The sequence below is a fragment of the Phyllobates terribilis genome, unplaced genomic scaffold (assembly GCF_046119375.1).
Source record: "Phyllobates terribilis strain yellow unplaced genomic scaffold, ASM4611937v1 Scaffold_10__3_contigs__length_209671492, whole genome shotgun sequence".
NCBI classification, from domain to species: Eukaryota; Metazoa; Chordata; class Amphibia; order Anura; family Dendrobatidae; genus Phyllobates; species Phyllobates terribilis.
This window is the reverse complement of record NW_027362770.1, coordinates 139,792,029-139,818,171: the sequence shown is the minus strand read 5'-3', so window position 1 is coordinate 139,818,171 and position 26,143 is coordinate 139,792,029. Positions and strand designations below refer to the sequence as shown.

The window sequence follows — 26,143 nt, the reverse complement described above, 5'->3', positions numbered from 1 at the left end:
TACCAGACTCATGTGACAATGGACTATCTACAGTGAAAGCAAAGAATCGGGTGTGCTGAAATCCAGTATCCCAAAATAAATCTTAAAGCAAGATGATCCACCAAATATAATTTAATCTCTATATGTAGCTTTGGAGCATACAAGAGGTTGATTGGTTGATTGAAAAAGTGATGGTTAATCCAATGTCACAATATCACTGTATGTAGTACCATATCTAGCAATTATAAATGGGATTGGGATTGTTATGGGATCTATTCCTTTAGAAAAAATCCCATTGGGTTAGTTTGCATGACAATCCCTGTACCATACAGAAAGAAGGACAAATTATGCAGCGATTATCACTGACATCACCAAAGCCTGTGGCTCAGTAGCTTTAGCTCCTGCCTGTAATATTGAAGGTTGTGGGCTCAAGACCTGGGGAGACTCACAGTAAAAACAGAAAGTTACATTTTTGTAATTGCTTTTTATTATTTTTACTAGTTTTATAGGAACAAAAAAATCTGACTTTTTCTTTACCTCAGAATACAAGAACAAAGAAATATACAACTGTATGCAATGTACATGTATAATCTGCTTACTGGGTTCACTAACTACAATACATCTCAAGATTACCAAATTCTCCTATGTTGATCACCATGGACTGTGGCTCCTGGCTAGAGCCGCTGCCTGAGAACTTAGAGACATTAGTTTGAGTCCTGGGGCAACCCAATCACAGGAGGAAGAAGTATTTTAACTTATGCACTGAGCAAAGAGATGAAGCCCTCTCCCCGAGGAGGAGGAGCTACAGAGAGATGAAGACCTTGGAAAGAGGTGAGCCACTCCTGAGGAGGAGGAGGAGCTACAGAGAGAAGAAGACCTCGGAAAGAGGTGAGCCCCCCCTGAGGAGGAGATACAGAGAGATGAAGACCTCGGAAAGAGGTGAGTAATTGAAGGCTGGACTGAGCCCTCAAATCGGAACAGTCCCGCTGAATCTGGGATGGTTGGGAGCTATGCTGTACAGATAGGAAACTGCTGGTGAAAACATTTCTAAACAAGAAAAGATGCTGGAGGGACAGCTGATACTTTTTGGTCATCTTGGATGGGTTGTCTACATTACAAAAAAAAAACATATTCTTACACCATAGTAGACAATTCAGAGCTATTAGTAGATGGCCTCTTCTTTGAGATTTTCATGCCTTGGCTAGTTTGGAAATTGATTACAAAGAGCATTTCTTCCTTTGGAGGACCTGTTCTATCCTTCATTACATAGACAACCCATTGACTACCCATTCAATGTGTAATGCTTTATTTCCCCTTATGGTGGTGCTGCAAAAAAATTGAACACTTACTGCTAGGTTTCCCCACAGATTACAACTGATCGCTGTGGGTCCCAGCAAAAAGACACTGAGAAGTTTGCTTATTGTCCAGGGAATCTCTCTAGAAAGGAGGAATTGACCAAAGCAAAGAATTCTATTTAAAGAAGCCCTCCCATGAAGTTTTTTCTTTTTTTCTCCATTAAATCTGTGTATATGTGCATGTAGTGTAGTGTGAAGTGTATTAATATGCTACCTACCTCCACTTTTTCCGGGATTCATTGCACTTCTGCTCCTTTGCTCAGTGATGTCACCACTCTTCAGACTCTCCGGATCATTCTATGCTCTATGTGTGAGGCAGAAGTCTCTTTTCCAATGTAAGCCTATGGAGAATTGTTCTGACACTTCATAGACTTACCAGGTAAAAGCCACTTATGGGTCATATAAAGTACAATGTGACTCGGAGGAGTCTGAAGAGCGCTAACATCACTGAGAAGAGGAGCGGAATGGCGCTGGACACTGGAAAGAGTGGAGGTAGGTATGTTAATATACTTAGACTACATTAGGGCAACAAGGGACCAAGACCAGGATGGAAGTATATGGAAAATTTTGTAGAAATGTTTTAAACAATCATTTTATTACATTTTGGGTTCAGAAATTCCCCACAATTACCAGTGATGCAATGTAGGTAGTATAAGTAGCCCTATAGATGGGAGCGTTCTGTGAAATTAAGCCTAGGCCAAAAGTCGAGCCCCATGGCCCACCAAGATGATAAATGATGAATGAGCGGAATTGTTCCTTTGATGGAAAAAAGAGAATAGTGCAATAGAAACAAAAAAAAAATAGAGGGCCTCAGAAAGAAAGGGTAAGAAGGCTCCATCAAAGATTGAAATTAATAGAATGAAGATATGGCGGAAATGTTTACTTTGATACATTGTTGAAAAGGTCACCGGCTCGGGGGTATCCTGGATGTAATATATTAATATTTCTGTCTGATGTAGATACTATATACCATTCATCTTTGCGCTCTAGTCCAGCCTGTTATTTTAGGTTTAATCTAGTTGGTGTAGTCTATGGAGCCATTGTTGTATAATAATGATGGAGCTTTCTTCCTAACATGAGTCCGCAATGGGGCACGTCAACACTTTTTTTTTTTTTTTTCAATTTTTCCACAAATTGCCACTTTTGTCTCCGGTTTCTCTTTGGTTTTGCAGCACAGACCCATGCAATGAGGCATAGCTGTAATACTAGACACAGCCCATGATAACAAGTGATGATGGTTTTTGGGAGATACCAGGAGCATAACTATAGTGGGTGAAGGGTTGCAATCACACACATCTATGGAGCCTAAGGGGGCCCAAAAGATCCCTTTAGCCTATATAAAAAGACTATTACTACAAGACCCATAATAGTTGGGGGTCCTGTTGGAGATTTTGCATTGGGGCCCACAAAAATCAAGTTATCTTACTGGAAGAAGACCATTATTTCTAGTTTTGTTTAACCTCATGGCCCACAAGGATGATTGTCAGACCATACATGTGATAAACATTCCTCCTCTAGTTCCTATATGACTCCAAGCCAGTGAGATCTGGGAAACAATTTTTGTGGTTGGAACTCGTTGCTGGATGAGGCAGGTGGTAACAGTCTTGATATTACCATCATCTATGGCAACCACACAAACACAGCGTTCCCCATTTCACATACATTTTAAAGGATATTCAGGTTTTGCTCACTTCCATATTGGAAGAAAGGAAGGGCCGGTGATAAGTGATGAGTGAGCACTAAAATGCTCGGGTACTCGTTGCTCGAGTCGAGCAAATTTTAATGCTCGAGTGCTCGGTCCGAGCAACGAGCCCAATGTAAGTCTATGGGAAACTCGAGCATTTTTCCGGGGGCCCCCCCTGGAGGTCTGCCGGGGGCCTAAAAATTGCCGAAATCAATGGGAACAGCACTCAAATTACATGGGAACAGCATGGGGAAGACTCCTGGAAGCATCTCTGACTCTAAGTTCACTGCTGTGAACAATATTGTCAGAGTATTACGCCACTTTTATGGGCTCACAATAAAACATACAAAAACTAAACCAAAGTGGATTTTCCTGGGAAAATGTTAAGGAACATCCTTTCCAGGGTAATGACTTGTATATAAGGCAAAATAAATAACCAAAAACAAAAATGATCCTCCACACCTTGGGCTATGTTCACATGTAGCGGTTTTTATGTGTTTTTGCACTTTTGCATTGCTTTCAACTGTGAAAAATACATTCACCAGTAAATGTAATTTTAACATTTTACTACCTTATCTGGCCATGTGGTGTGTGAGACATAATCAGACAAATCCTGTTTCATTTATAAAGGAGGGACTCTGAAAGTCACAAAACCTATTTTTATAGGGCCATCAGGCGGGCCTTACTATTCTTAGAGGGCCAGCAGTCGGCCCTCACTATTGTTAGAGGGCCATCAGCCGGCTATGCTTTGTTGTTCCCATTATTAAAGAGTGGGTCTCCTATACTGTTGTTGCATATGCAGTAACTGCAAGGGCTGCCAAAAATTTGGATGCACCCCAATATCCTTTTGAAGAGACATAGAGGAGGGCTTCAGTAACAAAATGTTCCCATTATAAAGGAGCGGTTCTGCTATACAGTTATTGCGTATGCAGTGACTACAATGTCTGCCTAAATTTTGGACGCATCTTAATACCAATTTGAAGACACATAGAGGTGGGCCTTGGTAACAAAATGTTCCCATTATAAAGGAGCGGTTCTACTATACAGTTATTGCGTATGCAGTGACTACAACGGCTGCCTAAATTTGGGAAATAGCCCAATACCAATTTAAAGACACATAGAGGAGGGCCTCTGTAGCAACATGTTCCAATTATAAAGGAGCGGTTCTGCTATACAGTTATTGCGTATGCAGTGACTACAACGGCCGCCTAAATTTGGGAAATACCCCAATACCAATTTGAAGACACATAGAGGTGGGCCTCAGTAACAAAGTGTTCCCATTATAAAGGAGCGGTTCTGCTATACAGTTATTGTGTATGCAGTGACTGCAACGGCTGCCTAAATTTAGGAGGACAAGGACGTGGATGTGGTTGCTGATGGTGGTAGTTGAAAATGTGCAATGACAGGTGCAGGGCAGGAGGCCCCTTAGCATGCGCCATGGACAAGGGATTGGTGCTCACGCACAACAGCGGAACAAGCAGTAGTGTCACCCGCAGACACTGTTTCTGGACACTGGGGTTCAGCCCACCTAGTCGGGTGCTTTGCTGTCATGTCCCTTAGCGGTGGTCAGGCTGCTAGTTTTGCTACCCCTGCTGATTATGGCCTGGCAGATGGTGCAAATGGCCTTTTTTGGGTTATTTGCAGAGTCTTTAAAAAAGAAACAGACTTGGGAAGATCTAACAGTTGTACTGGCAATTTCTGTTGTGTCGGTGTTCCAGAGAATGGTTGCCCGCCTTGTGTCTGTGGCCACCACACTGCTTGTTCCTGCCTGTTATGCTGATACGCCTCGCTCCCCCTGTGTGCTGATGTTCTCGCTCTGCATGTCACCTTGCCAGCTTGGGTCAGTGACTTCATCGTCCACCACCTCGTCTTCCACTTCCACACCCTGGTCCTCCTCCTGACTTTCTGGCAATTGTGTCTCATCATCATCCACCTCTTGCGACAGTAATTGCACTTTCCCACTGTTGCCTTCGTGTCACGATGGCTGCTCAAATATTTAGGCATTGCTACACGCGTTCTCCTCTTGCCCCTATTGAAGCTGGGCGAGCCATTGGCCCGAATCTATAAATGGAAAAGTGAACAGCTCTTCTAAGTGTCCAAGTGTGGGATCAGTTGTCTCCGGGCACTCGAAATGGTGGAAGGAAGGAGGATCAGGGTGATGAATATGTGGTCCAGACTCACAGCTACTGAGACTTGACCGTGTGGAAGACAAGGTGGTGGTGGCAAAGTGACTGGAAGCATTATCTGCTATCCAACCACCAACCTTTTGACACTGCTCTGGGTTCAATAGTGGTGTGCTGCGGTCCCCTAGTAATTTGGACAGGAAGATAGGGCGACATGATATGGGTGCTTGTTGTGGCACAATTTCAGCTTGCCCACGGCCTCGGCCTCGTCCTGCACCATCACCATCACATCCACTTCCCCATCCCTTGCCACGCACCTTGCCCAATTTAAATGGAGTATAATATCTTGAACATCCCCTACAAATTGCGGGATTTGTACCGCAGTAATATCTGATATGTGTGACAGGACACCCACGGTTTTAAGCACTGCCCTTCTAGTTTAGTATTGCTCAGTGACCACGAGTGAACAGCTTCACTACCACATTGCTGACAAACTGTAAATGGAGAATAATATCTTTAACGTCCCATACAATGGCAGGATTTGTACCGCAGTTATATGTGATATGTCTGACGGACGCCCACGTTTTTAAATAGCGGGCTTGTAGTTTCCTATTATTCACAGCCACCACGTGTGAATAGGTGCACTGAAACACTGCTACAAACTGTAAATGGAGGACAATATTTTCCACGGTCGCTACAAATGGCTGGATTTTTACCGCATTTATATGTGATACGTCTGACAGACGCCCATGGTTTTAAATAGCGGGCTTGTAGTTTCCTATTATTGCCAGCGACCACATGTGAATACCTTCACTGACACACTGCTACAAACTGTAGGACAATATTTTCCACGTTCACTACAAATGTCTGGATTTTTATCGCTGTAATATGGGATCACGTCTGATGATGGAAAAGATCTGGCTGTATTCTGCAGTGCTAACAAGCAAATGAAGCAGTAAAATGTTAGACACTATTACTCTTTTAGAAAATAATCAGGATTAAGATATAAAAAAAAAATTAGCCCTGGCCCCTGATATCTGGGGTTATATCTACGGATATCTGTAACAACAGGAGCAGACAGAACGTGCAATGGACCCTCTTGTGCTGTATAGTGTTCACAGATTTCTCTGCCTGCCTAACTCCTGCTATCTGAATATATGCAGCTGGATTAGTCCTTAGAAGGACTGTTAGTTCAGATGGATATATATATACTCCTGGAGTACCTATATCTAACTATTATACCGCAAATTCTGTAAGTCACACAGCAGCAACTCTCCCTACACTGCCTGTTTCCGGGTTAGACTGTGACGAGCCTGGCATCACCAGGTCTTATATGCAGCCAGCCAATCACTGTAATGCCACAACCAAAATGGCTATGGCATTACAGTGCGTGGCAGGCAATCCCTGCATGTTCATTGGCTCTCTAAAGAGCACCAAACATGCAGGGCAGGGACCCGAGCTCCCGTCCAAACATCCCGGAAATACTCGCCGAGCTTGTCGATCAGTATGATGCTCGGGTGAGTACCGAGCGGTAGCGAGCATGCTCGCTCATCACTACTGGTGATATCTAGTCTACTAACACTTGTGGTGACGTGTTTGTGATCAGTATATCGTGCACCGTTCCTATTGATTAGGTTGCCATGACATCCCCAGCCCCATTCTCCTCCTGATGGCAAAGTGAACTGGGTTTTCATGACCCAAATCAATTTTTTTTAAAAAAGGGTCTTTCTACATCTAAGTTCCTGCCCAATATTCCCTATCCAGATAGACGAGGGAACCAAATGTTAGTGAAGACACCAGCAAGGAATATTCAGGAGGCAAAGAATGCCATGAAGGACCTCACATGGTTCTTTTGATGGCTAATGGTCTCACGAAGCAATGTATTTCAGATCCAAGAGGCAGAAGTTTCCTCCAATTATTTTTACATTTTTTTGGGCTTTTTTTTCCCACCAATCCAGCCATTCACCTATTTCTTTTCTGGCTCGGTCTGTGACTATTATTATGACTATTGTTTGCTTATTAACCAGTGCTTGCTTGCTTACTTCTCTCGAGGCTCCTGCTTCTTCTCGGCACATCTGGCTTACACGATACGTAACATTGCTTACGATGTCCTGTACACTACCCAGGCCAAAAGTCATAGTTGGAAAGATGGTGCGAAATGTCACAAGAAATGCAAAAGAGCATGACCGGCACCAAGATCTGCAAATCGACCCCTCAATGCACAGTATTTTACAAAAGTGTTTCTTTTAGGAGGCCAAAAAAGGTGCTGAATAAACATGGAGCTAAAACAACGTATAAATGATTGACCGGGATGCCAGTAAGCATTTATTTATTTTGAGGTATGACTGATTCCTTACTTATTTTTCCCACAACTGTCTAACTCAATTTCAACACCAAATCCCTCATCAGGAGGTGACCTTTACAAATACATAAAATCAAGAAGGCCTGCGGCTTTTGCAATGTCTGAGAGTTATATTCTCTTCAGCCGGCTGAAATTTAATTAACACTGTGCCCCTTAGTGCAGGGATAAGGCACGGTGGCAAGGTTTACCATGCATGTTTATGTATGTAGGTTTACGGGATAGGCTTTCATGGACGGTATCCATGCTGTGAGGTTTCTTTGTCTACAGTGGAGTCCTGTGAATTTGTGCTCGGAGAGGGACTTCATTGCTGTTTTAAAACAATTTAGAAAGAGGTTGCGGAGGTACTTAATATACCCGGCAGGGTATGCATTGAGTATTGGGCTGTCGGCAGACACTGTGTGCATTTTACCAGGATATTCACACAAACATTATTAGTGGCCTCTGTGGGAGCTCGAGAAGCTGCGGATTCGGCGGCGCTCTCCAAATAATTAAAATAAATTATCGGCTGGTGTTAATTCCGCAACATTTTGCTCTCATGAAAATGTGGCCACTGAAGGATTCGTACAAGTTACAGTATATGAGAAGCAATTACCATGTACTATATTAATAATAACCTCTTCTTCCAGTTACTCCGATGACCTAGATTATCTGACTGTAGCCAGTGCCTAGCAAAAAAGGCATTATCGTGAACAACATTCTCATGGCACGAAGGAATAGCTACCTAACATGACTTGTTAAAAGGAACATGTCACCGTGACCATTTCAGTTCGACACGGCTCATTCATACAGACAACATCTGATTTAGACATATAGACTTAAGCGATGGGTCCAGAATTGCTGTCAATGAATGACAATTGCAATGCCAGACTCGACCCTCTCCCTAAATTTTAGGTCCCTAAACTGGCAACATAGCGTTATATTGGATGCAGTTTGCTTTTTAATGATACCCCATTATTGCTGCCATATGTATAAAATTAAAGGCTTTCGTTGTATGCTATTAACAGCTAAAGAGTCAAGGAGGTGTGGCGACCCTGAGGGTTCAGTCGCCACAGAGGTACTGCATCACACCCAGAGGTGTGGTATCCCACTCTCAGGTAAGGATGGAGTGCTACCCGGGACCCACCCACTTGCATCCATTACACTCCACTTCAGAGGGCAGGGCGAGATTGCTCCTAAGGGAGAGCACAGTCCCTGGTCCCTAGCTGGAGGGCGGAACCATGTAGTGGGTGTGAGTGGAGGAAGAAGTACAGGGGAGCACTTCAGTAGGTGTATAAAAAAGGGAGCCATCTTGAGAGAGTGAGGACAGTCAGAGGAGGACAGTGAAGGGAGCAGGAGCTCTGCAGGAGCTCTGCTCAGGAGGAGCGGGCCTGAGTGAGAGAGGCCCAGGAGGTCAGACTGAAGAGAAGAGAGGAGCAGGGAGGAAGGCTCCAGAAGGAAAGAGGGGATCCTAGGGGTACGGGAAGTGCAGGAGGCCACCCGTATGCCCGAATCTACCAGGACGTGGAAGGATCTGGCCGCAAAGGGGACCGGCCCTTAACTAGTGGGAATTATAATATTCAGCTAGCAACCGGCGGTTTCTACATTTTCAGGGTGTAGTTGCCACAGCCGCAATTAATCGCCCGCCAAGATTTGAGGGTACCGGCTTGGGACACTGTTTGTGAGGCACACAGAAAGGGGTCCCGTTAAGTGCTCATGAATTACCTGAGGGATTGCTAAACCCCTTCCTTGGTGAACGCAGGATGACGTGGGAGGTCACTCTAGTACTGGTAGCCTGGAGTTCAACAACTGTGAGTAAACCTTGAAGACTGCACCCCACTGTGCCCTGGAATTATTATCTGCGCCATCCCCTGCACTACACTGCACAGCAACATCTACCTCATCTATAACATCACTGCACCGCCCTGGAGCTTAGCTCTACCTGTGGAGAGCTGAACCAACTCTGCTGCATTACCAACAGCTCCAGAGAATCGGCACCGCAGCGGCGGCTCCATATAGCCGCATACCACAGGTGGCGTCACGAACATTTATATAAAAACTATAATTCCCATTTCTTTAAATCCCCTTTTATTGACCGCCCTGGGTCACGGACCGGGTCACCGCCACTGTGACATGCCCCAGCATCGACCGGCCTGGCTACTGAGTACCCCACGGCCCAGGGGGCGCGTCATACTGGCATGGCCACTATTCTTAGAAGTCATGCTATTCAGTCTACAAACTTACCTTTTCAGGCTTTATTGGCCTTGCTCTGGCCATGCTACATCATTATAAGCATCCTCTGAAATTTGTGCATGTACCGTTGCCTTGTACACCACAAGCATGCACAATCGAGTGTACTTCCTGGGTGTTGCGCACGTGGTTGTGGTACCACTGTGCCACGGTCCGGAGAGAGCCTGGAGGGACGTAACTAAGCGACCACCTGATTCTTTATTAGAGCCCCTGATGTTGTGATTAGACTTGGACCCAGGTGGATGCCAGGTACCTCTCCAGGACAGACTCTGGAGCCGCAACAGCTGACTCCCTAAGGAGTGTAAGGAAGCAGGGATGGATTCGGAGAGACAGGATGGCCAGGAACTGGATAGCAGGACGGTGGATGCTGCACGACTTATACACAGGACCGGAAGTGGAAAGCAGAATAGACGAGACAGGTTACAGGAACACAGGACGGACAGGTGCAGGACCACAGGAGCGAGTTCAGACTGAATGGATGAGGGAGCGGTAACAGGTGTGGACCAGGCGAGTCAGGATGAGGACTTGTTATAGGTGGGACGGGATCACGAGCAGGTACAAACAGGATGGACTTGTTCAGTAACAGTGAGCACGGTTACAGGGAACTTACAACTTAGATGGACGTGAAAACACTGATAGACTAGAGTTGCTAATGCACCTTGCGGTTGAGGAGGCTGCCTTAAATACATGATGTCTCCCTTTGGCTGGGGACATTGTAACGGATGTGTCAGATGTGACAGACAGTCGACCAGCAGTTGGTTGCAGAAGATCTCTTCATTTGGCATTACAGACACCTTCTTAGCTGTTTCACTCTAGGACCCAGCAGCTACCTCCCTCCTGCTCTAATTGACACCCTTGCCTGGGTGTTTAAAGAGTTTCACTTTGATGCAGGGCAGTGCCAGTGATATTCATATGTTTCCTTGTGAAAGCTTGAAAAGAGTGCAGTCTGTTTACTTCCTCTCTGGTGCTAAGAGGACGTGTGTGTTATCTCTCTGAAGTCGGCTCAAGCTAAGTTATTATTCCCCTGTGTCTGTCTACCTTGTTGTTTTTAGTTGTTAGTGGGGATCGACTAGTGCTCATCCTCCCTTCCCTATCCAGGGCCAAGCACTTGGGAAATACAGGGGCAGGTTCCTGTGCTGTGATTGGTGAAGAAGCAATATAGGGACGGTAGGAGAGACAGGGTGATATCAGATCAGCCTAGGAGGTCTCCACTCCCCCCTTTCCCTAGAGTCTGGACTCCCTTCCCTTCTTCCCTTTGTGTTGCACTTAGTCTTTCCCACACCTTGCGTGACATTATCACCGGCCGTGCACATTTAGAAAAAAAAACAAATAAAAGCCTGACACTTGGGTTTAATTGTGTGTTTTTTTTTTCTTTTTTGGGTGTGTTTTTTTTCTTTCTCCCTTGGTATGGGTTCAGTTGCAGAGCTCGCAGAGCAGCTGCTCGGTCTGTCTCTGGAGGTGAATGACCTCCGCAGTGAGGTCCAGCATCAGTGGCTACAGGTTGCTAATGTGGGAGTCTCTGAAGGTAGGCCTGTCAAGCCTAAACCCAAGGTTACCCTCCCGGACAGATTTTCAGGAGGTAGGGACAAGTTTTTTGTATTCAAGGAGGCCTGCAAACTGTATTATAAACTTCGTCTTTACTCCTCCGGAAGTGAGGAGCAACGAATAGGAATTGTGATCTGACTCTTGCAGGGAGATCCACAATCCTAGGCTTTTTCTTTACCCCAGGATTCGGTTTGTCTACAGTCTGTAGAGGTTTTTTTTGGGGTCTCTAGCCCTCATCTATAATGACCCTGACTGAGTCGCCTTGGCTGAGTCTAAGCTACGTCGCCTTCAGCAGGGGAATCGGTCAGTGCCCGTAGATGGGCAACGGTTTCTAAATGGAATGACTCAGCCCTTAGAAGCCAATTTTGTGAGGGTCTTACTGAAAGGTTGAAAGATGCTTTGGCAGTATATGAAACCCCTCCGTCCTTGGAGGCTACCATGTCATTGTCTATATGTCTTGATAAACGGGTGAGACCACCTTCTCCAGGGCCTTCTTGTGGAGGTTATGTACCTCGCTGGGGGAGCGGTCTGGTGGTGAACCAGTACTGGGAGAGGTAGAGGAACCCATGCAGTTAGGGGGTGCCTCTGCATCATACATTTCCCCGGAGAGTCGCAAGAAGAAAGGCGTATGTTTTTTTTGTGGGAAAAAGGGACATTTTATTGGGACAACTCCTTCAATTCCTAAACAAAAGGAGACTCGGTTAACTCTTGGTAGTCTGGAGTTAGATAAGCAAGGAATGCATTTGTCGCAAACCTGCAGTTCCCGGTTTGTCCTGACAGCAGAGGTGGTGCTAGAGAAAAAAAACGAGAACATTTCTGTGTTTGCTGACAGTTTGAGTCGGAGTCAGCATGGTTGATGCTGAGTTTGTGAAAACTCATGGTCTTGCTTGCTGTGCTTTAGTTGGCCTATTCCAATTTTCGTAATCGACTCGGCGCCACTTGCACAGAAAGCATTTACTCAGATTGTACATAATGTAAAACTGAGGGTGGGGTCGGTTCATTGTGAAATAATACCGGACAGTCTTGCCATCCCAATTGTTTTGGGTCTTCCCTGGCTGGTGAAACATAATCCGTTAGTGGACTGGCAAGCCGGGGAGATAATTGAATGGGGAAATTACTGCCATGAAAACTGTTTAGATGTTTCCCTTGCTACAGTCTCTACGGAAATCGGAAATATAACCTGGTTTTCTGTCTGGTTTTGAGGACGTTTTCTGAGAGGGGGTGTCAGGATTTACCTCCTCATCGTGCATATGACTGTCCTATTAACCTGACCCCCTGGAGCTAAACTACTGAAGTCCAGACTGTATAATCTTTCTGGCCCTCAGAGACAAGCCGTGAAGAATTTCATTGCGGAAAGTCTGGAGAAGGGACACATTAAGACCTCATCTTCGCCTGTGGCGGCAGGGTTCTTCTTTGTGAAGAAAAATGATGGCGGTCTATGTCCCTATTTAGATTTCTGGGAATTAATTAAAATTACCATCTGAGATCCATACCCTCTTTCTCTGATTCCAGATTTGTTTAGCCAGGTTGTAAGAGCTAAGGTTTTCTCCAAGATGGATTTAAGTGGCCTACAATCTGGTTAGAATCAGAGAAGGGGACGAATGGAAAACAGCGTTCAATACCCCTGAAGGGCATTTTGAGAGTCTGGTTATGCCTTTCGGTTTGACCAATGCACCTGCGGTGTTCCAGCATTTCATAAATTATATTTTCCATCATTTGGTGGGAAGGTTTGTGGTGGTCTATCTGGACGATATTTTGGTTTACTCACCTGATTTTGAAACACATCGGGAGCATGTTAAACAGGTGCTCCAGTTATTAAGGGATAACAAACTATATGCCAAACTGGAAAAATGTGTTTTCGCCGTTCAGGAGGTGCAGTTTTTGGGCTACTTGTCACCTGAAGGCTCTACAACGTTTTCTGGGCTTTACTAATTTTTACCGGAAATTCATTCAAAATTACTCAGTAATTGTGAAAACCCTTACTGACATGACTAAGAAGGGGTCTGATTTTTCCAAATGGTCAGATACCTCCCTCCAGGCTTTTGTTTCCTTAAAGAATTATTTTGCCACTGCTCCTATATTCAGTCAACCCAATGTTTCTCAACCCTTTATTGTGGAGGTTGATGCGTCGGATGTCGGGTTTGGGGCTGTGTTGTCTCAGGGTCCATCCCCTGGTAAACGGCGTCCATGCGCCTTCTTTTCTAAAAAAATTGTCTTCGGCTGAGAGAAATTATGACATGGGTAATAGGGAGCTTTTGGCGATCAAATTGGCGCTCGAAGAATGGCGACATTGGTTGGAGGGGGCTGTCCATCCTATTACTGTTAATTCTGACTATAAGAACCTATCATATCTCCAGTAAGCTAAACATCTCAACCCTAAGCAAGCCAGATGGTCCCTGTTTTTTACTAGGTTCAATTTTGTGGTCACTTTTCGCCCAGGGATCAAAAATGTCAAGGCCAATGCTTTGTCTTGGAGATTCCCTGGTGGTGATGACCATGAGAACCCTGCCCCGATATTACAGAAGGGGGTAGTCATTTCTGCATTGTACCCTGAACTGGAGGGTGAGGTGTTGGAGGCTCAGTGGGACGCCCCTGCCTCCTGCCCTCCAGGAAGGTTATTTGTATCATATAATCTGCGCCGCAAAGTAATTAAGGAACAACATAACTCTGTGGTCATCCAGGTGGTAAGGCAACCACGGACCTCCTCTCTCATCGTTTTTGATGGCAGGGGTTGCATCGGGATGTGATTTAGGCTATGTGCACACAAAGCGATTTTAATGCATTTTTGCGGCGTATTTTTCCCGAGAAAACGCACCGAAAACGCATTAAAATAGCTTGTAATAGATATGCCATGTACTGCAATGCAAATCCGCATGTGCTATGCACATCATGCGAAAATTTCCGCTGCGAATTTGCATAGCGGTAAAAACCGCACTAAGACCAATTCTAGTGTCATTTCGCTGCGAAATCGCCGCCATTGACTTGCATTGGACCGCATAAGATCCGCATGACTACATGCAGTCATGCGGATCTTATGCGATTAATGCGTGGATGGTACCCGGGTCTGGAGAAGAGGAGACTCTCCTCCAGACCCGGGTACCATAGTACATGTAGTTAAAAAAGAATTAAAATAAAAAATAAACATATACTTACCTTCTGTCTGCTCCCAGCGATGCTGCTGGCTCTTCGGCTGCTCGCGGTGGTAAAAGGACCTTCCATGACGTCGTATAGTCATGTGACGATGGCGGTCGCATGACCTGTCACATGAGTAAATGACGTCATGGAAGGTCCTTTTACACCACCGCGAGCCGCCGAAGACACCGGACGCACCGGAGAAGGAGACCGGGGGCCATCGGAAGGTGAGTATAATGTTTTTTTTTATTTTTCAACATTTTTATTCTTTTTTTTACTATTGATGCTGGATTTGCAGCATCATAACTTGGTCATACAACATAAATCCATGGCGGTTGCATGGATTTATATAGTGTGACCAAGTTGTCAAGGACTTTTCCAAGTGATGCTAAAATCGCTTGGAAAAGCGCTTGACAACCCGCATGCGAAATCGCATGTAAAAACACTTCACAAACGCTTCTACCTGGCAGGAAAAACGCATGTAAAATCCGCATACGTTTTTCTGCCAGAGAGATGCAGAAACGCTCCGCATCATGGGCACTTAGCCTTAACCCGTATCTGCTTGTAGTATTTGCGCACGTTCTAAGGTTTTGCATACCCGTCCGTCTGGTACTCTTCTTCCGCTACCTATCCCTAGCAGGCCATGGACACACTTGTCCATGGATTTTATTACTTACCTACCAGTTTCTGCAGGCAAAACTGTGGTTTTGGTGGTTGTAGATAGGTTTAGTTAAATGGTTCACTTCGTCGCATTACTTGCACTTCCAAATGCCAAGACAATTGCTCAAGTGTTTATAAATGAGATCGTGTAGCTTCACGGGGATCCCTCCGATGTGGTGTCAGATCGGGGGACCCAGTTTGTTTCCAAATTATGGAAATCATTCTGTTCTCAACTGGGATACAGCTGTCCTTTTCCTCTGCCTTCCACCCTCAGTCGAATGAACAGACCGAGCGTGTCAATCACAATTTGGAGACCTACCTCAGGTGTTTCGTCTCCGAAAATCAGGAGGATTAAGCATCCTACATACCGCTGGCAGAATTTGCCATTAATAATTATCGTCAAGAATCTACTGGCAGATCATCGTTCTTTGGTGCATACGGTTACCATCCACAGTTTGGTACTTTTAGTGGGGGAGGAGCTTCAGGAGCTCATGAGGAGGAACATTTTGCTTTGTTGCTCTCCTCGGTGTGGCGGAGGGTGCTGAGTAATTTAAAGATCATGGGAGACAGGTATAAATGCATGGCTGACAGAAAACGCTTGCCAGGTCTGGACTTGAATGTGAATGACTTTGTGTGGTTGTCTACCAGGAATATTGAAAGTCCCTTCCTGGAAGCAGGGACCTAGGTTTATTGGTCCCTATAAAATAACCGCCGTCATTAACCCAGCAGTGTTTTGTCTTGAGCTTCCTCAGGCCCTTAAGGTCCACAATGTTTTCCACAGGTCCTTACTCAAGAAATATGTGGAACCTCTTGAGCCCTCACCTCTACCACCACCCCAGTAATGGTTGATGGCAATCTGGAGTTTCAGATTTCGAGGATTGTAGATTCTTGTCTCCAAGTCGTTCTCTACAATACTCGATGCACTGGAAAGGTTATGGTCCTGAAGAATGGATGTGGGTTTCAACATCAGAGGTGAACACTCCCATGTTAGTTTGTTCATTTCACACCTCTTATCCTGAGAAACCTGGTCCTGAGTGTCTAGAGGCCACTCATAGAGGGGGGGTACTGTCATGGGTGTGTCAGATGTGACAGACAGTCGCCCGGCAGTTGGTTGCAAAAGATCTCTTCGTTTGGCATTACAGACACCTTCTTAGCTGTTTCACTCTAGGACCCAGCGACTACATCCCTCCTGCTCTAATTGACACCCTTGCCTGGGTTTTTAAATAGTTTCACTTTGCTGCAGGGCGGTGTCGGTGATATTCATATGTTTCCATGTGAAAGCTTGGAGTGAGTGCAGTCTGTTTACTTCCTCTCTGGTGCTAAGAGGATGTGTGTGTTATCTCTCTGAAGTCGGCTCAAGCTAAGTTATCTTTCCCCCGTGTCTGTCTACCTTGTTGTATTTAGTTGTTAGTGGGGATCGACTAGTGCTCATCCCCCCTTCCCTATCCAGGGCCCAGTGCTAGGGAAATATAGAAGTAGGTTCCTGTGCAGCGATTGGTGAAGAACCAATATAGGGACGGTAGGGGAGACAGGGTGATATTAGATCAGCCTAGGAGGTCTCCACTCCTCCCTTTCCCTAGAGTCTGGGCTCCCTTACCCTCTTCCCTTTGTGTTGCACTTAGTCTTTCCCACACCTTGCGTGACAGACATTTTTGAAAGCATATGCTCAGCCCCTTTAAGAAGCATGGAGCACGCACGTTCCCTAAGCATTCTCCCAGGATATCTGCATGCCGTGCACAGGACGTGGGAGGAAGCAGATGCTGTGGCGACTGGAGCAGCGCGGGAGGATGAGTAAATACGCTGGCGTCCCTGCTGGGAGGAGGAAGGAGACTCGTGCAGGGGCGTCAGCGCTGTCCTAACACTGGGCATGTGCACTGCTGCCCGGTACATTCCCCTGGGCATGTGTGATGTAACAATGAAGCCATACACTGTGCATGCCTGGAGCATATGAGGAGAGCATGGAAGTATTTTTAGATGCATTTCTTATCTTTCCTAATACTGTATTTTTTACCTATTATAGCAACATATGGTCATTTATTTTTAATTACCTATAATAGGCTTTAATATTTTTCTATATCTCATTCGAAGGGTCTGGGAACTTATACTGTCTTTGATGGCAGCAGTGCAAGTTATGTGCCCCCTATTATGCAGGCATCGGGGGCTGTCATTTGTCCCTGGTGGCCACCTAGTAAAGTTTGCATAGTGAAGCACAGAGTGCAGACAGTACTGACAGACATACTTGTAGGTCTCTGTGGCCATCACTGGACCACTAATGTTATAAGAAGCAGGGCTGCATGATAATATGACTGCAGCTTTTAGAGCAGGGGAGAGTCAGCCAATTTAAATACAATAAAGAAACGCTTTTAAAGCCTTCAGCTGCTGAAAAATAGAGAAATATTGGAAGTAAAAATAGCATAGTCGTGTCATTCATCTGAAGGCTTTTGAGAAAGTCATTTTCATAAACTATTTCCTGTACAGCTGACACATACAGAACATTTCATGATTGTTTACATTTAAAGGTGACCTCTCACTTGCAAAAATATGTAATTTTTAACCTGCTGTCAATGTTGCTGTTCTCCTGAATCTGGCGTTGTTTTTCATTTGTTCCTGCGCCTCTTTGTTCCTGAGATATGGCCCCTTCTTCCTTGAATGCAACTCTAGTTTTATAGCCAATGGTGTGTGGTTCTCAAGAAGACCCCTACGTAGAAGAGTTGAAGTCCACGCCCACTTGCCTATAAAGAACAGTGTTGAATCCAAGGAAGAAGAGGCCATATCTCAGGAATGAAGAGGCGCAGAAACAAATGAAAAATAACACCGGATTCAGGAGAACAGCGGCATTTAGATTAGGTAACAGAAAATACAGTGCCTACAAGTAGTATTCAACCCCCTGCAGATTTAGCTGGTTTGATAAGATGCAAATAAGTTAGAGCCTTCAAACTGCAAACGAGAGTAGGATTTATGAACAGAAGCATAAATCTTACAAACCCAAAAGTTATGTTGCTCAGTTGAATTTTATTAAATTTTAAACATAAAAGTGTGGGTCAATTATTATTCAACCCCTATGTTTAATATTTTGTGGAATAACCCTTGTTTGCAATTACAGCTAATAATCGTCTTTTATAAGACCTGATCAGGCCGGCACAGGTCTGTGGAGTTATGTTGGCCCACTCCTCCATGCAGATCTTCTCCAAGTTATCTAGGTTCTTTGGGTGTCTCATGTGGACTTTATTCTTGAGCTCCTTCCACAAGTTTTCAATTGGGTTAAGGTCAGGAGACTGACTAGGCCACTCCAACACCTTGACTTTTTCCCTCTTGAACCAGGCCTTGGTTTTCTTGGCTGTGTGCTTTGGGTCGTTGTCTTGTTGGAAGATGAAATTACGACCCATCTTAAGATCCTTGATGGAGGAGCGGAGGTTCTTGGCCAAAATCTCCAGGTAGGCCGTGCTATCCATCTTCCCATGGATGCGGACCAGATGGCCAGGCCCCTTGGCTGAGAAACAGCCCCACAGCATGATGCTGCCACCACCATGCTTGACTGTAGGGATGGTATTCTTGGGGTCGTATGCAGTGCCATCCAGTCTCCAAACGTCACGTGTGTGGTTGGCACCAAAGATCTCGATCTTGGTCTCATCAGACCATAGAACCTTGAACCAGTCTGTCTCAGAGTCCCCCAAGTGATCATGAGCAAACTGTAGACGAGCCTTGACATGACGCTTTGAAAGTAAAGCTACCTTACGGGCTCGTCTGGAACGGAGACCATTGCGGTGGAGTACGTTACTTATGGTATTGACCGAAACCAATGTCCCCACTGCCATGAGATCTTCCCGGAGCTCCTTCCTTGTTGTCCTTGGGTTAGCCTTGACTCTTCGGACAAGCCTGGCCTCGGCACGGGAGGACACTTTCAAAGGCTGTCCAGGCCGTGGAAGGCTAACAGTAGTTCCATAAGCCTTCCACTTACGGATGATGCTCCCAACAGTGGAGACAGGTAGGCCCAACTCCTTGGAAAGGGTTTTGTACCCCTTGCCAGCCTTGTGACCCTCCACGATCTTGTCTCTGATGGCCTTGGAATGCTCCTTTGTCTTTCCCATGTTGACCATGTCTGAGTGCTGTTCACAAGTTTGGGGAGGGTCTTAAATAGTCAGAAAAGGCTGGCAAAAGAGATCTTTAATCCACACATGTGAAGCTTATTATTCTTGGTGCCTGAACTGCTTCTTAATACTTTAGGGGGACCAAACTGAATTCTTGTGGTTTGAGGGGTTGAATAATAAATGACACTCTGAATTAACTTTTAACGTTTTAAAAAAAAAACAAAAAAAAAAACAAAAACAATATTTGCTGCAGTGCATTTCCCACTTCCAGGCTGATCTACAGTACAAATGTCACAATGCCAAGTTAATTCCGCATGTGTCAACCAGCTAAATCTGCAGGGGGTTGAATACTACTTGTAGGCACTGTATATATTTATGGCAAGTGACCGGACCTCTTTAAAAGTCATCTACAATGCTACAAAAACTAGAAAAAAAAGTTTTACAGGTCAAGAAGGATGCTGCCTCTAGATCCAACTATCCTAGAGGCTATAGACTTGTTTTGTTGGAATTAGGGTTAAATATATACAAAGTGATAACTTGAAGCTCCTGGGTCCTAATATGAAATTTGTAAAAATGTCCCCACCTACTTATGTGCCATTTTTAATATTGGTGTTTTTTTATGTTGCAATTTGAACTTTGCACCCCAAAGGCACCATGATAGATGTGATTTCGATCTTTCATCAGGTTTTTCCCTATGTAGTGTATGACAAAGATATGATGCAGAAAGAAACTGAGTTCTAAAAACTCTTTTTTCATTTTGATATAACCGCTCTATATCATCCCAGCATTACAGTTATATGAAAAAGTTTGGGCACCCCTATTAATCTTAAGCTTAATGTTTTATAAAAATTGGTGTTTTTGCAACAGCTATTTCAGTTTGATATATGTAATAACTGTTGGACACAGTAATGTTTCTGCCTTGAAATGAGGTTTATTGTACTAACAGAAAATGTGCAATCTGCATTCAAACAAAATTTGACAGGTGCATAAGTATGGGCACCCTTATCATTTTCTTGTTTTAAATACTCCTGCCTACTTTTTACTGACTTACTAAAGCACTTTTTGGGTTTTGTAACCTCATTGAGCTTTGAACTTCATAGCCAGCTGTATGCAATCATGAGAAAAGCTACTTAAAGTGGCCACTTGCAAGTTGTTCTCCTGTTTGAATCTCCTCTGAAGAGTGGCATCATGGGCTCCTCAAAACAACTGTCAAATGATCTGAAAACAAAGATTATTCAACATAGTTGTTCAGGGGAAGGATACAAAAAGCTGTCTCAGAGATTTAACCTGTCAGTTTCCACTGTGAGGAACATAGTAGGGAAATGGAAGAACACAGGGACAGTTCTTGTTAAGGCCAGAAGTGGCAGGCCAAGAAAAACATCAGAAAGGCAGAGAAGAAGAATGGTGAGATCAGTCAAGGACAATCCTCAGACCACCTCCAGAGAGCTGCAGCATCAACTTGCTGCAGATGGTGTCACTGTGCATCGGTCAACTATACAACGCACTTTGCACAAGGAGAAGCTGTATGGGAGAGTGATGCGAAAGAAGCCGTTTCTGCAAGCATGCCACAAACAGAGTCGGCTGAGGTATGCAAAAGCACATTTGGAGAAGCCAATTTATTTTTGGAAGAAGGTCCTGTGGACTGATGAAACCAAGATTGAGTTGTTTGGTCACACAAAAAGGCGTTATGCATGGCGGCAAAAAAACACAGCATTCCAAGAAAAACACTTGCTACCCACAGTAAAATTTGGTGAAGGTTCCATCATGCTTTGGGGCTGTGTGGCCAATGCCGGCACCGGGAATCTTGTTAAAGTTGAGGGACGCATGGATTCCACTCAGTATTAGCAGATTCTTGACAATAATGTTCAAGAATCAGTGATAAAGTTGAAGTTACGCAGGGGATGGATCTTTCAGCAAGACAATGATCCAAAACACCGCTCTAAATCTACTCAGACATTCATGCAGAGGAACAATTACAATGTTCTGGAATGGCCATCCCAGTCCCCAGACCTGAATATCATTGAACATCTGTGGGATCATTTGAAGAGGGCTGTCCATGCTCGGCGACCATCAAACTTAACTGAACTGGAATTGTTTTGTAAAGAGGAATGGTCAAAAATACCTTCATCCAGGATCCAGGAGCTCATTAAAAGCTACAGGAAGCGACTAGAGGCTGTTATTTTTCCAAAAGGAGGATCTACTAAATATTAATGTCACTTTTCTGGTGAGGTGCCCATACTTATGCACCTGTCAAATTTTGTTTGAATGCAGATTGCTCATTTTCTGTTAGTACAATAAACCTCATTTCAAGGCAGAAACATTACTGTGTCCAACAGTTATTACATATATCAAACTGAAATAGCTGTTGCAAAAACACAAATTTTTATAAAACAATAAGCTTAAGATTAATAGGGGTGCCCAAACTTTTTCATAAAACTGTATATGATAATGACTAATGAGAATTAAATGGCCTGATGAGCATCTCCGAACGCTGCTTGGTGCCCACTCTGTGCCTGCTAAGGTTGATCATCTGCCTCTGATTGACATGGATGACATCTCCTTCGTCGATGATAAAGCCAACCAAATCTAACGTCTGCACCATTGATCAGACGTTAGATCATGCGCAGATGATCACGATCACTTATGAACAGGATATATCATCTACATTAATCAGATGCATTATTAGGTACATAGGGGACACTGAGCAGAGGTGGAGGGGTGGTGTTAAAAGGCCCAGAAGGAGCACCAAACAAGGTCCAGGTGGCCTCCATGGGGTCAGTCAACAGTCATTATTATGCAGCATGGAATATATTCAAATAGTATTTTTGGCAGGTATGAAGGTCGGCCAGAGTGCTGTAGAGGGCTTTTAGTCAAGTAAAAAAAGAGTTTTATAATATGGTGGAGGCGATTTACATAGGGAACACCTGAGGAATGGTTCCCTTTAAACTGAAACTCCTAATATATTAGTATAAATCTCCTTATGGTAAACCATATTTTTCTTCTTTTGAACATTCCCTTCCCGGAGCATTTGTACATGGCTGCAAATTGTGTTCCATAACCAAGCCCTCATCATGCCCCTCCACAACTACAATATTCCTTCTCCATGCCTCTTTCTCACCCCTCTCCAATCCATTTTCACGCCTTCTGAATGGAAAACCCTCTCAAATGCTCTGTTTTAGGGTAGAGATTTTCCAGATCTTTTAGATGTCTTGAATCCCTTCTTTTTCCAGGAGCCTACTGGACATTCCAGGAAAGTTGTTGTGTATGCGCTATACTAGTGATCTCTAACCTGTGGTTCTCCACTACTTCCAGTGTGCTCGAACAGACCCAGTCCTTGATACACTAATGAGCCCCAAGAGTCTAGCAGAAGACAACCCCATTTGAAGCTCACTTATTGGGAGAATGGAGGTCCAGTGACACACAATATACAGTATAAGCCACCACTGCTTGTGCATGGTCCTCTCCATTGAAGTCTGTGAGGGGTTCCTCCTTATAAACCAAAAAAACAACACTTTATTTAAAGGAAATGCATAGATTTCTACCCAATTTTTGTACAGACCCAAAGCCTCTAATATACAGTAATTAAGCAAATTCGCAAATAATCTTGACCAAAAATTACTTTTTTTTATCTAGCACATATGCAGGCGTATGTGTCTCCGTTGAACTGGAACCGGCTGAGATACTTGTAACCATAAACCTTTCAGACTTACCTGGGGGAAATATCACACCCTTGTTGCATAAATGCTCCCAAGGAGAACCAGAGGCTATTAAATATTCCAAATTCATTTGAATGATCCGTAGAAGGTGGGTCTTTTCCCTCCTCGAACTCTTCATTGTGCCATTCATATGGGCTAAATCGACTGACCAAAAAGAGAACCACGCTAACTCCAATGTAGGCGAAGACTATACACATCCAAATTTCATATGCCAAGGGATCCAGGAAGGAGAAAACGCCAGGTTTCGATTTTTGGGGTTTCTTGATCATAATTGATATGCCCAAACTCATGAAGGGCTTGGAAAAGTCAATAACTTCTTCCCGGACCAGTGTAATAGTCAACGGTGCCACCGCCAGGTCAGCTCTCTGCAGAAGAAGGACAGTGATGAACACCATGGAAGACAGGGATTATATTGGCGTTATGTCCAAAATATCATATCAAATATTTGTCCAGGTGTACTCTTTCAAGCAGTACTTTCATATGAATATGTATAAAAGGGACATTTGCATCTCAGAAATTCATGGCATAGCCACCCTAAGCATGCCTGCCTATTTTTAGAAATCCTAGAAGATGGTGGAGATACCACCTAATAGAAAAGGTTATGGGATTAAAAATTAATTCGGCCCATATCTGTACACAATTTAGTGGGTTTTCTCTTCTAAGCCCAGGCTGACATCATGTCTGACCACCCGCATTCCCAATTAGGTGCTCTTCTGTTGGTCCAACATTTCCCATTTGAGGTCAATGACAATGACCCTCTTGGAAGCAAGCATTTTCTAATTGATCACTTATACAGGAGCACAAGAGTTGGCCAATGTTTTTTGGTTGCTATACAAAGACAAACTCATGGGTTCTGGAGTTACAACGATTAATGGGTTGGTCATCCCTGCCTGGGAACCCTCCTCTATGAGCCAGAGTGGAGAGCTCCTAAAACGCAGTGCAACTTGTTCTTGTAGACCTGGATGACTCTAGCACAAGGTTCGGTTGTGACTACTTCATACAAATTCAGATGTTTGGGCATCTTGGGAGTTAATCATGTAGCGATCAGCTGCTCTCCATGCTACCTCCTACATTAAATGGATGGTCTATAATTACAGTTGAGTGAAAAGATTTGGCTGCCCTGCTTCAGTCCTGTCCTACATGGCGCAGTCTTCCCTTTTGTTGCCTGCATCATGGGAGCCTTTGGTGTTTACTAGTCCTCGTACAAGGTCTCACACAACGTCGAAAGACCTCACATGACGTCATGTTATTATGGCATCTGGCTTAGCAAACGTCAGGCATCCAGGTTTCCGGGCCGAGGATCCTAGTGCCATAAGTGAAGACTGCACTGGTCCAGCTACCAAGGAAGACCGGACTGGATGGTGGACCAAGGAGGCATAAATAATTTTGCCCAACTCTATCAGTAATGTGATAACATTATGGTGTTAAACAAACATTTCACAGGTTATAGGAGCGGTCACATATTTAAAGGTCTGACCCTACCCGTGAATATTTCTAAGTGAAAGTCCATGCCTTCCACAGTCCCAGGAGAATAAATTAATGTAATAGGAGCCATATAAACATCAAATTAAAGGATAAGTGCCATGAATTGTATATAATCGCGTAGATTTATTAAGCGGTTTTATACACCACACGGCAAAAAAAAAGTCATCATGGAGATGTACGGGGCAAAAAGCTGAAGTATCCTTTAGGCTCGCTGTTAGATGTGTGCTGAGATTCTGCACCCACTGAGACGGAGCATGTGAGAACAGGAAAGGTTACCAAAATGGCTGCAGGCCGCAACGCAGGCACCATAGTGAGGTTACCATGGTTACCAGCTTCCATCAAGGGAGGTAAAGCAACAACATGTCCATAGCCGTAGGGGGGGTAGAAGAGAAAAAAAATGTAGGACGGGAGGGGGGAAGATGCAGTGAGCAGACTTAGGAGGGAAAGATAGAAATCAGTCAGATGGCGCTGTATAATCTCCAATTGGTTGTGTAAACTTAATTAATAAATAAAGCATTGAGTTTCGCTTTCCCCTTATGGTCTACTATTGGGAATCCATACACTAGAAAAAGCTGAAGGGGGTTGGAAAAATTTCCTTTTATTTTAATCTCTTCCCTGCTGTAGGGATGCCCCAACGAGCTGTGCACAAACTCGCCTCACGTATTATTAAATTCTGTAATTCCTGAAATGTTCTTATAGGGACGGCATTTAACCCCTTAAGGACCGAGCCACTTTGTAGGTTAATGACCGGGCCAATTTTTACAATTCTGACCACTGTCACTTTATGAGGTAATAACTCTGGAACGCGTCAGTGGATCCCCCTGATTCTGAGATTCTTTTTTTTGTGACATATTGTGCTTCATGATAGCGGTAAAATTTCTTCTATATCACTTGCGTTTATTTGTAAAAAAAACAAAAAAAAACGGAAGTTTTGGCGAAAAATTTGAAAATTTTGCAATTTTCAAACTTTGAATTGTTATGCCCTGAAATCAGGGAGATACAGTGGGTACGGAAAGTATTCAGACCCCTTTAAATTGTTCGCTCTTTGTTTCATTCCAGCCATTTGGTAAATTCTAAAAAGGTCATTTTTTTTCTCATTGAAGTACACTCTGCACCCCATCTTGAATTAAAAAAAAACAGAAATGTAGAAATTTTTGCAAATTTATTAAAAAAGAAAAACTGAAATATCACATGGTCATAAGTATTCAGACCCTTTGCTCAAACACTCATATTTAAGTCACATGTTGTCCATTTCCTTGAGATGGTTCTACTCCTTCATTGGAGTCCAGCTGTGTTTAATTAAACTGATAGGACTTGATTTGGAAAGGCACACATCTGTCTATATAAGACCTCACAGCTCACAGTGCATGTCAGACCAAATGAGAATCATGAGCTCAAAGGAACTGCCCAAGGAGCTCAGAGACAGAATTGTGGCAGAAAAATTTCTACATTTCTGTTTGTTTTATTTTTAATTTACAAAACCATTTTTTTTAGGGACCACATTACATTTGAAGTGACTTTGAGGTGTCTATATAACAGAAAATACCCAAAAGTGACACCATTCCAAAAACTGCACCCCCCAAGGTGCTCAAAACCACATTCAAGAAGTTTATTAACCCTTCAGGTGCTTCACAGGAACTGACTCAATGAGGAAGAAAAATATTAACATTTAACTTTTTTTTCACAGAAAATTATTATTTTTTTATTTTCACAAGGGTAACAGATAACAATGGACCACAAAATGTATTGTGTAATTTCTCCTGAGCATGCTGATACCCAATATGTGGC

At 44.0% G+C, this 26,143-nt stretch overlaps 1 protein-coding gene across 5 annotated transcripts in view; it reads right to left on the bottom strand.

Annotated features, from left to right (window-relative positions):
* The window catches only part of GRIA1 (glutamate ionotropic receptor AMPA type subunit 1), a 375,264-nt gene that overhangs the window by 35,147 nt on the left and 313,974 nt on the right, over nucleotides 1-26,143 (bottom strand). For all 5 annotated transcript variants that reach the window (XM_073649840.1, XM_073649841.1, XM_073649842.1 and 2 more), the window contains exon 11: nucleotides 22,865-23,235. In XM_073649840.1, the coding sequence (XP_073505941.1) occupies nucleotides 22,865-23,235 (371 nt within the window). The remainder of the gene's footprint in view (nucleotides 1-22,864; nucleotides 23,236-26,143) is intronic.